The following is a 12,409-nucleotide window of genomic DNA, read 5'->3' on the forward strand; positions in this document are numbered from 1 at the left end:
AAGGTATATATTACAAAACATTCTTATTTGTCAAAAATCTTAAAGCAAGCTTTCAATTGTACTAAATTCCTGCTATATTTCTTTAACTGAATAAAAGAGAGTTTAACTCGCAGTCTATAATTCTTGTACCATATTCTATGTCACACGAAGATACAAAGTAATATATATAATCCAAAGCAAAAAAGAATGAAAGCAAATTTTTACTGGATTAAAAGTAAAAGAAAGGAAGGTGAACTTCAAGAAAAATCTTCAAAAACATTGTCCCTGGATTTGAAACATACTTTTGAATTAAAATCAAAATTAAGTGATTTCCAGGTGTTAACACCTGGAAGTCACCTTTGTAACACAGTTCATTCATAAAATTGTTAAAGATAACATGCATTGGTAGAACTTGTAATTGGTAAATTCTGTGGGTTTTGCACTGTGCAAGATGCATTTGAATTATTCACGGAAAAAGACTGAAATACTGAAGTGCCAGAATTTCATATGATTACAATTTTTCCTAAAAATATAATATTAAGAGAATTTTAAAATAGTTACATCAGAAATAGTCAAACTGATGATCATTTACGAAAACAAACAAAAATAAATACAAAACAGCAGAAAACAAAAGCTACAAAAAGAATTCTTACTTCTACCATAAATAGTTCAAAGATCAAAAAGATCCAGATGGAAACAGATAGAATTTTTGACAGCAGAAATTGTTATTGCAGAGATAGCAATCTCAAAAGGATGTTGAGAGGCTGGCAAACGGGCAAAGTAAACAGGGCTAGCGTTAATGGAATGGAGAGAGTAAAATAAAACATTACATAGAAGGTTTAGCATAAAGGGGTATAACTTTGACATCATGGATACAAAGGCTAAACTCTATGTAAGAGAAAAAAAAGATAGAAAAAGCATAATATTGCCCTAGCATCCTGCCAGAAGACAAATATAAGAAATCTTGTTTTCTATGAAGAGGAAGAGAGCAATATGGCAACAGACAGCTCAGTAAGAATAATAATAACAATGATGCATAACATAACTAGCATTAGTTGTAGGGATAAAGAAAAAATGTATCTTTGAGCTGCTGCAAATAAGCAACAGCAAACTATGTATAAATCCAGAAACGAATTCGAGAAAGAAATCAAGGATAACCCCCAAGTTATAGTTGCCTGCCTGGCAGGATGGAAAACTTGTTAGAAGTAACGCACTGTAACTCAAGAGCTTAGAATGAAAGAAATTGAGTGTTGCTACATTCATAGTGCCTCTAATGCAAAAAAACCCAAAAACAAACAAAGAAAAAAAAAGAAACCCCCCCAAAAACCACCACAAAACCTTGCTATCTTAAAGAGTAAAGAAAGTTTCATCTTGCTGGTTTCCCTGAAATAGGAAGCATATATTGTAACATATGAGACTATACACTTACTTAAAACCAAACAAGAAAGGAGAAAATTAAAGTCTTACTTGGTTCTTTTCACTTTCATATTTCACAAGTTTATTTCTCATGAGTTCTTCTGTTTCATCTGCTTTAGCATCTTGCTTCCTTAAAGCCTTTAGGGGGAAAAATATATACTGTGAACTTCATTATAAAAGTTACAGAAGTCCTCTTTGCAAGTCTTTCTTAAAATGAAAGAACCTACTGATGTATTTAAGAAAGAAGATCTAGACAAATGCTTTCTGTCTATGTCCAATAATTCCATTTGAAGCCAATGTATATTATGAAAAAATAAATATATGTCCACGCATACATAAACACACCCATGCACAGAACAGGGTCAAATACAAAGTCAAAACTAGCACTAACATCCTTCCGATGTATAGAGCTCCAGATGCTGAAGGCTGACCTTTGAAATGAAGGTTTAAGAGCCTCAAGAAATCCTCTACAGATAAACTGCAAACATATCAGATGAAAAGAATATATTCTGTTATATAAAATATGCACAATATTAAATACAATGCACTGTAGTAAGGAAAACCCTACCATAAGGTTGTGTCAGAAGTCAGAAAAAGGAAAAAAATATTTTCATCCAAATCTGGGCACATGTTTAGAATAGCACTATTGTTGTTCTGTTGTAGCTTTAGACAGAATAAACTGAAACTTTCCTAATCAAAAGTTACTGAAATTGTTGTGCCCTACTTGGGGGTGGGGGAGAGAGAGAAAATAATGGGGACTTTTTTCCCAAAGTACCTAAAAACAGTTATGTACACTAAAACATCTCAAAAAATAAAATTGCTTTAAATTGTCTTGAATACCAATTTCAAAATCTTTTCTTTCTGCAAACCAACACTATTTGTAGAACATAGCCAATTACTATCAAAGGAATGCATTACACATCACAGACATTAATGACACAATTTGCAACATACACAACCCAAGCTAGGATATCTGAAGCCATAACAATGTCATCGGCTTATCTTAAAAACCACTCAGAAACACCAGCTAGGAGAGGTCACTAACCATACTAAGAGAATTTGCTGTGAATTTTAGTAACTATGTTAATAAATCTTGTTTTGCTACTACACAAGATGACCAAGTGGCTTTCACACTTCAGAGACCTTAGCATTCACCTTTTACTTTCATCCAACACCGTAAAGTGCAAGTACATCTATTCCTTCTACCATTACTTGCTAAAATTACAACAGAACAAACACATAGCATGTCCAGAAAGAAATGTCTTTTTCCCAGTCTGTTCCTCCTGAGTAGCATTTTTGTTTTGCATTTAAAAGAAATATTTCCCAAAATATCTCTGAATTTTGCCCCTATAATGAGTGCAATTTCATTCAGGTTTTGAACATCTTCTTTGCATTGCATACTGGGGAATGATTTCACTGCACAAAAACAGAAGGCAAGATATTAATTAGCCCCAGTGAAGCCAAGCATCCGGTTTTAGAAGTTCTGCTTTTAAAAGTAGCTCTGTGGAGAAAATAAACAGATATATATACTTATCTCAGTCTTACATCCTACCACCTCAGGAAACATAAGGATTTCAGTATAGTTTGGACTACTTGAACAGTTTATACTAAAAACTGAGGCTGTGGAAAATAGTTATCATAACTATGCCACTGAAAATATTATGCTATAAAGAATCATGCTTTTAATCTTACTGATTCATAATCAAATACTGTAAGACTGTAACATATTAAAATATTTCTCCAGGTATATTTTTATCTGTCATTCCCACCAACTGCAAAACTCAACACTGCACACAGACCTGACACACTCCCATTTTACTCAAAAAGACTAGGGAAAACTAGTAAGCTACAGGAACCAAACAAAAAAAAAATATATATACATCTGAACAAACAAAAAAATCAAACAAGATCATCACTTCAGCTAATGCCATTAGTACATGAGTTTTGGGGGTTACTATAAACAATTAAAAACAACCAGTTCAGAACACTCTACTAGGGATATATGAGTACTAACTGCAATGGAGCTTCATTTTCACTAGTGAAATTAGAAGCTCTGTTATATACAGTCAACTGTATGCCACCCTTAGTTTTGGCACTAAATTAATAATAAATATAGGAATAAAAAGTTATGTTTTCATGTGCAGATTTCGCTACAGGTGTCAGCATCAGAAGGAAAATGTTAAAACTGGGCTTGAATCAGTAATATTAGGTAAATTTTCAAAGATTTCCCTACTGAAGGCAAAAAGTATGTCTCTGCATTAGTAGTACATCCTAAATCCCGGAAGCCACCACTGAAATAAATATGCTATTTCAACTTATCAGGATCACTGAATGATATTTAGGCAATTAAATAGCAATAATTTCAAATAAAAAGGCAGTCTTTCCTATCACCGATATTATAAATACGACATTCAGTTTTATTTTCTGTGTATTATAAAAATATGCCATAACCATTTCATTTTTAAGAAAAAATAACTCATATATATATGAGTTAAAATACTTCAAAAAGAATGTAATGTTGAAATAGATTATATATACCACATATGCACCACTTCAAATGTGAAACATACCTTATCCGAGCAGGTGCTAGGTAGGCAATCAGTTAATTAATCAAAATGCCATTAAGAAATTGAAACATCTGGTCATCCACATCAGCTTTTACCGATGATTCAGAAAACGCATAGGTAAATATTAATTCTATGCTTTCCCTCCTCCTTCTACTGATTTTTAAGTAATTATTTCTTCCTGGTATGTGCCACATTTTTGTCTCCACTAAAGCTTTCGCCATGTACGATTTCTCTTGTGAAAGGAAGGGTTTAAAGAAAAAAATACTATGTAAAGATCCAAGTGATTCTTTAATTTCACTTGCTGTCTCCAAAGAAAGGGGGGGGGGGGGGCAGTCAAATGTCAAAAATGGAAACTAGGAAGGGGATCCTGAGGACAATGGTTCAAATACATGCTTGTTTCTGATGGGTTCAAAGCAGCAGGCTTGGGCACTGCCTAAGAGAGCTCTGCCCAGCAATGCTGAAGCACCAAGGAACAGTAATAAGACTGCCATCATTAGGATTCCCTCACCAAGATCCACCTCTTAAAAGCATTAATGTCCAGGTTGGCCAGGAGGCTGACAAGGCCTTTGAGGGGCAGGCATGGAGGAAGCCACATGGAAACAACTTCCACGTAGAGGTCTTCGCAGCAGGGATCGACTGGCTAGAAGCCACACTGCCTGCCTAGGTGGTCTGAAACAGGCTCTTGTCCATGACAGACAAGATGCCCTTTTGATTTGACTCAGTAGAGCAAATCCTGGAGGTCTTTTTAGAGTTCACTAGCACACGGTAGTACTAAAATACTAACATACCTGATAGACCCCAGCTCAACATACCTTATCCATATACAGTACACTGAACCCCAAAACTGCAAATAGATAAAATTATTTATTCAGTGCTAGACATATTTTTTCTTGTATAAGGGGAAAACTAAGTGGAGGCCTCTAACAACATAGAGTTATATATATAATATACATGTAATAACATAGTTGTTAGAGGTCTCTGTCTCAATCTTTCCAAATCACGAAAATCTTCCAATGACAAGCCATAACTTCCACTGCAAGCTAAGCCTACTAACTGGTTTGGGTTTTGTTTTGGGTTTTTTTGGTTTGGTTTTTGTTTGTTTGTTGGGAGTTTTGGAGTTTGGGGTGTTTTTTTTTAATAAAACCAGATTATTTGAAAGTAATGCAGGGCCCACAAACTGAAATTTATATTTTCAAGTGAGACAGATGCGTGAATTATATTCTTACTGGCAGAAATATACAAGCAGAGAAGCCTCATGCTATATTTTAAAATAAGACAACAAATGTACCACATCCTAGTGAAAACCTTCCCCTAACTTGCTAAATTAGGAACTAGCATGGGTCTGAGTATCCTACCTAGATATAGCAGCCAGGCATTTAAAAACAGACTGCCTAGATATTTCAGTGACAGATATGTATGAAACTTGCTCATGTTCCAAGGCTGTCAGATTCAAATGAGAATCAAAACAGAAATCATTAGCCACAGGTGGCATAGCACAGAGCCAAGGAACAAGTATCAACGACGCATTAAAACATCCAGATGGCTCAGAGCACAGATGAAGTTTATGTTTGTCTAGAAGGATCAGAGATAAAAAACATGAAAAAAGAGAATTTTCATAAACCCTTTTGATTGTCAATCTACCCCACTCTCATTGAAAGTCCACCAGCCTGTTGCACTTCACAGTATGTACAGTGGGAGGCAAAGAAAACCCAAGTATCCAGTTGCACGAAGGAAAAAAACCAAAATGTTTCCAAGCCTATTCAAGTTACTAGCTTAAGATACAACTATAGTTACTGCCTCATTACAGACTGTGGGCTCATGATGTTCTATAAAGATGTTCACCTAAAGCATGCAAAGCATGAACACACAGACTCATTGCACCAAAATCCAGGAAGCCAAGCATAAGAATTAGTAAAGCCATGCAGGACATCCAAAAGCTCATTTTTAAGAATGATACTTGATCTTGTTTTAGAAAAATGGATGCATAAATGCAAACAGTACAAGGTAATGGCGTCTTTATGTTCAAAATAAAGCACTGAAGAATCTTAAAATAGCTTTAGTTTACATAACACATGTATTTTGTTAAAGCAACACGTACGTATTGTCAGTAGCCCTAGAAAGATGAAAATATTTGTTCTCATTTCTAATCAGAAACACATTTGTATCAGAAATACAAAAGAAACTGAAGATGTACGATTTGCATGAAATTCTGTTTGCTAATTGCAATTTTCTAATTTGCAGTAATTGCTGTTTAAACTGAGCGTACTGGTGTGTTGAAACACTTAAGTTAAAAGATACATAAAAACGTAGAGACAGTAATTCTTATCTACCTACATGGAGCACACACAGACTATGGAATCAAAATAATAACCTAAATTTAGATCTTAAAGATTGAAACATTTATATGACAAGATTTCTTTATGGTAAGTATACAGCTAGATATCATTCTGGTTAATAATCACTCTGTGACTTTAATAATAGTGCAGCACATATATAAAGTTTGTGCATCTTAAAAAAGACAGACAAAGACAAGACAGACAAGAGAAAGACAAGCATATATATCCTCATGCTCAGTTAGACTCCGAAAACATATAATTTGATAACTGACGTTTAGGAAAATCATTCTCATAAAATAGGAAAATACTGACAGGTAGTGGTCAGTTATGGGCACTGCACTTTACTTAAAAATAGTAACTATTAATATTTAAAATGCACAAAATTTCTTAATTAAAGCAATTACTGATTAAAAACAAAAGTCAAATTTAACTTTGTATGATTTGAAATGTATTAACGGGCAAACTATTGAAAAAGTTGTCTCATTAAATAGCCACAAAATTTAAGCAGCATTTCTTTGTAAAACATTCAGGCCATAATAAATGACAGGATTTCAGAACTCAGTCCAAACCCTAACTTCCCTTCCAGTCATGTTACTCAGGAAGCATCTTGGAGAAATAATATAGTATAGTAAAGGACAATAATAGAACATTACATCCATGAAATAATCACCAGAAGACTGAGGTTGCTGACAGAGATAACAGTCCATTTAATTCAAAATTCAAATTATAAAGGACAAGAAACAGAATAACAAACTAAAAAGCACTTCAAAATTATGTAGAAACATGCTTCATCCAAAGAACAACTGAAGCTAAATATTTACTTTATTCTCACTAGGGTCTACAAAGTACACAAAAAAACCTCAAGAACATTCTTTCTAAAATACATTCTTTTTAACATACAACTTAAGCTACAGACACACACACCATGCCCTAAGAACATTCATATCTTATAAAGACTACTTCTCGATACAGTCCTCGGTACACGCATATCTTCCATGTAGCACCAGCTATTAATGTATGGTGTGTGGAAAAAGACTTCCAGAGAGGATTAGCTCTGAACCTTGACTCGGCCAAACCCCTAAAAGTTTATCAAGAAGACTAATAGAGTTCAAATTTCCCACAAACTGAGAATGAGGACTATGTTTTGAACAGTGGTGTCAAAAAAGTATTTTAAATAGAAATCTAGGGACTCCTCAGAAAAAAATCATTTACTAATATGTGCACAAAACAAAACAGAACTTTCAGAAGAAAAGATTAAAACATCTTCGTCTACACCTGGACAGCTTAGGGGAATGAAAGGTTGGGAATGTACTTAGTATTTTATATTCATTAGGTATTAAATTTAAAAGGTGAGCTTCTAGGAGAAGAGGTATTCGTCTTGAGGGCTCACAATCACATACCCAATCATATGAAAGTCTTTGAAAGAAAACTCAAATTCAATTGAGTGAATTCAAACATGTTTCAAAGGCAGCCATGGAGGTGCCACTGTACCTTTACAGATAAAGTTCTTATCCATTAAAAAAAAAAGATTGTTCCAGTCTGCAGTTAACACTACAACATGACACCAACTCATTTCATTAGGCAGCTCTCTACCAGATGGAAGACACAAAGAACCTTGAAATACATGAAGGCATATTAAAGAGCAATGAAAACTGTAATAAAGCACTCCAGTTCCTTTCATTCACTAGGAGATCAACACAGAGAAAAATGAATCATAGAATCATAGAACTGTTAGGGTTGGAAAGGACCTTAAGATCATCTCGTTCCAACCCCCTGCCATGGGCAGGGACACCTCACACTAAACCATTCCACTCAAGGCTCTGTCCAACGTAGCCTTGAACACTGCCAGGGAAAGAGCATTCACAACTTCCTTGGGCAACCCATTCCAATGCCTCACCACCCTCACAGTAAAGAATTTCCTCCTTATCTCCAATCTAAACTTCCCCTCTTTAAGATTTAACCCCTTGTCCTATCACTACAGTCCCTAATGAAGAGCCCCTCCCCAGTATCCTTATAGCTCCCCTTCAGATACTGGAAGGCTGCTACGAGGTCTCCACGCAGCCTTCTCCAGCCTGAACAGCCCCAACTTCCTCAGCCTCTCTTCACACAGGAGCTCCAGCCCTTGACCATCCTCATGGCCCTCCCCTCTGGACCTGTTCCAACAGTTCCATGTCCTTTTTATGTTGAAGACACCAGAACTGCACACAATACTCCAAGTGACGTGTCAGGAGAGCAGAGTAGAGGGGCAGGATCACCTCCTTCAACCTGCTGGTCACTCTCCTTTTGATGCAGCCCAGCATACAGTTGGCTTTCTGGGCTGTGAGCGCACACAGCTGGCTCATGTTCATTTTCTCATCAATCAACACACCCAAGTCCTTCTCTGCAGGACTGCTCTGAATCTCTTGTAGATCTATTCCATCCGCTTGTAGAGATATTCCAGCTGATCCAGCCAATGAGCTAGCTTCATTTGGACCTCAGCTCAGATGCCTCTATACAAACGCCCATAGCATGGGGAACAAACAAGAGGAATTAGGTATGTGTGCACATCTGTGGGGGTATGATATAAGAGGCATCACAGAAACATGGTGGTATGGCTCCTTTGACTGGAGTGTTGGAATGGAAGGTTACAGGCTCTTTAGAAAAGAGAGGCCTAGCAGGTGGGGAGGGGGAGTTGCCCTTTATGTTAGGGATAGGCTGGAGAGTACAGAACTCTCTCTGGGGACAGGCGATCAGTTAACAGAGTTTGTGGGTCAGGGTTAAAAGGAAAACAGTGATGAGAGACATTACTGTGGGGATCTGTTACAGACCGCCTAATCAAGAAGAACCTGAGAATGAAGTACTCTATAGACAGATAAGAACAACTTCACACTCACAGGCCCTTGTTCTCATGGGGGACTTCAACCACCCTGATATCTGTTGGAGCGACGGTACAGCCCGGCACAAGCAATCCAGGAGGTTCCTGGATTGTGTGGAAGACAACTTCCTTCTGCAAGTAATAGAGGAGCAGACAAGAAGAGGTGCAGCTGACAAGAGGAAGTGCAGCAGGAGTGCCAGGAGACCTCTTCGGATGCATAAGGAGCTGCTGAGGAAAATTCAAATGAAAAAAGAGGCTTATAAAAGGTGGAAGCAAGGACAGGTGGCCTGGAAGAGTACAGGGATGTTGTCCAGGAAGCTAGAAACCAGGTTAGGAAAGATAAGGCCCAGTTAGAATTAAACTTGGCTAGGGATATTAAGGATAACAGGAAGGGATTCTACAGGTACATAGCAAATAAAAAACAGACTAGGGAGAGCGTAGACCCTCTCTGGAAGCTCTTGGGAAAACTAGCTACACAGGATTTGGAGAAGGCTGAGGTTCTGAATGACTTGTTTGCCTCGATCTTCACTGGCAAAGGCTCTGACTGCAAAACCCAAGTCCTGGAAGGCAGACACAAGGACTGTGAGAATGAAGATCTTGGGCCCACTGTAGGAGAGGAATTGGTTCGAGACCATCTTAAAAACCTGAACGTGCAGAAGTCCATGGGACCTGATGAAATCCATACTCAGGTCCTGAAGGAGCTGGTGAATGAAGTTGCTAAGCCGCTGGCCATCATATTTGAAGAATCATGGCAGTCAGGAGAAGTTCCCAACGACTGGAAAAAGGGAAATATAACCCCCATTTTCAAGAAGGGCAAAATGGATGACCCGGGGAATTACAGTCCAGTCAGTCTCACCTCTCTGCCTGGCAAAATCTTGGAGTAGATTCTCCTGGAAGGCATGCTAAGGCACATGAAAAACAACAAGGTGCTTGGTGACAGCCAGCATGGCTTCACTAAGGGGAAATCCTGCCTGATCAATTTGGTGCCCTTCTATGATGGGGCTACGGAACTGAGGGACAGGGGTGGAGTAGTTGATGTCATCTACCTGGACTTGTGCAAAGCGTTCGACACTGTTCCACATGACATCCTTGTCTCTAAATTGGAGAGATCAATTTGATGAATGGATCACTCGGTGGATAAAGAACTGACTGGATGGCCGCATGCAAAGAGTTGTGGTCAATGGCTCAATGTCCAGCTGGAGACCAGTAACAAGTGGTGTCCCTCACAGATCACTGTTAGGACCGGTCTTGTTCAGCATCTTCGTCAGTTACGTGGACAGTGGGATTGAGTGCGCCCTCAGCAAGTTTGCCAATGACACCAAGCTGTGTGGTTCAGTTGATACGCTGGAGGGAAGGAATGCCATCCAGAGGAACCTCAATACGCTTGTGAGGTGGGCTGATGCGAACCTCATGAAGTTTAACCATGCCAAGTGCAAGGTCCTACACCTGGGTCGAAGCAATCCCAGGCACAGCTACAGGTTGGGCAGAGAATAGATTCAGAGCAGCCCTGCAGAGAAGGACTTGGGGGTGTTGGTTGATGAGAAAAGGAACATGAGCCAGCAGTGTGCGCTTGCAGCCCAGAAAGCCAACCATATCCTGGGCTGCCTCAAAAAGAGCGTGACCATCAGGTTGAAGGAGGTGGTTCTGTCCTCTCATGACACCTCACTTGGAGAATTGTGTTCAGTTCTGATGTCCTCAACATAAAAAGGACACGGAACTGTTGGAACAAGTCCTGAGGAGGGCCACGAGGATGACCAGGTGACTGGAGAGCACCTCCCATATGAAGATAGGCTGAGAAAGTTGGGGCTGTTCAGCCTGGAGAAGAGAAGGCTGCATGGAGACCTCACAGCAGCCTTCCAGTGTCTGAAGGGGAACTATAAGGATGCTGGGGAGGGACTCTTCATTAGGGACTGTAGTGATAGGACAAGGGGTAACGGGTTAAAACTTAAACAGAGGAAGTTTAGATTGGATATAAGGAGGAAATTCTTTCCTGTTAGGGTGGTGAAGCACCAGAATGGGCTGCCCAGGGAGGTTGTGAATGCTCTTTCCCTGGCAGTGCTCAAGGCCAGGTTGGACGAAGCCTTGAGTGGAATGGTTTAGTGTGAGATACCCCTGCCCATGACAGGGAGTTGGAACTATATGATCTTAAGGTCCTTTCCAACCCTAACTATTCTATGATTCTATGATTCTTTCTGAAATACTAGCAGAAGCACTACGAGCATTTCGATAAACATTGCTTTTTATATGTACCAAAAGAGCATCGTATCTTCTTAGATATGACCACTCAGTAGTCTCTAGCATTAAAAAAAATAAAGACATCAGTCTATACTGAAGTTCCTCAATATCACTGCACAGTGTAAAACAACTGCCTTCCAAAAGGTATGTATGGCATTGCTAGTATTAAAAGTAAAAAAACAGGAATCGCACATCTCTTAACTCTATTATATAATTAGAGATAACATTGCAAATCATATCTTAAGGGAGGCAAAATATAAAGTAACTCTTTGTTGAGACACAGATTTTCCAAATAGCAGTAACATCAGAAACAGAGATGTATTTTTTGTACATTTCCTAAAGCAAGCAGAAAAAAAGGGTATTAGCTGTCTCCAATTTTAATTTGTAATATAAACATGTGTATTTGTCTCCTAAACAATATTTTATGCTTCATCAGATACATCACATCAAACAGTATACTACATCAAATACTGTTTGAAAAGCAATGAAAAGCTGTCTGGCTACTGCAGCACATTTGATTGCTTGTTGAGATAAGTTAAAAATAAACTGCTCACTGCAAGCAAAGTTTATATTTTAGAAAACAAAATGTTTTAATTGAGACAATCCAGCTAATGACTTGCTTTTGTTTGTTTGGAGTTTGAAGAAAGGCGCGAGGCATGGGTTCTTTTAAAGAATGTTTGTGTCAGTTGCAAAAAAGATCTAAACATAGACAAGACAGTATCATGAAGAACACAGACTGTACGTGTTATCATCTGGTTGCTAAAACAAGCAGAGCTGGATGGATACAGTTTAAAACTAAGTGTCAAAGATATGAGCACTTTTACCAATTTGACAGGTACAGGCTCACAAATGTAGCAGGTTCCTAATGCACCCCTGAATATACAGGAAGTTTTCATTTGCATACCTCTTGCAACTGAAGAGACATATGTCCCAGTTGGTCCTGGCGCCTTTCTACAACTTGTCTTTTAGTACGCATTTCTTGTTCTATCTCTTGAAGTCTTCTCTCTACCCGTTCCAATACC

At 38.3% G+C, this 12,409-nt stretch overlaps 1 protein-coding gene across 18 annotated transcripts in view; it reads right to left on the minus strand.

Moving 5' to 3' along the window:
* CEP128 (centrosomal protein 128) overlaps positions 1–12,409 on the minus strand; it is a 145,454-nt gene that overhangs the window by 112,637 nt on the left and 20,408 nt on the right. For all 18 annotated transcript variants that reach the window (XM_061367536.1, XM_061367525.1, XM_061367524.1 and 15 more), the window contains exons 8-9: positions 12,292–12,408; positions 1,447–1,533 (exon numbers count right to left, since the gene is read on the minus strand). In XM_061367536.1, coding sequence (XP_061223520.1) covers positions 1,447–1,533; positions 12,292–12,408 — 204 coding nt within the window. The remainder of the gene's footprint in view (positions 1–1,446; positions 1,534–12,291; position 12,409) is intronic.

Source organism: Neopsephotus bourkii, unplaced genomic scaffold, assembly GCF_033783945.1.
Source record: "Neopsephotus bourkii isolate Nb327-2 ecotype Australia unplaced genomic scaffold, CSIRO-AGI_Nbou_v1 NB_1376, whole genome shotgun sequence".
Classification (NCBI taxonomy): Eukaryota; Metazoa; Chordata; class Aves; order Psittaciformes; family Psittacidae; genus Neopsephotus; species Neopsephotus bourkii.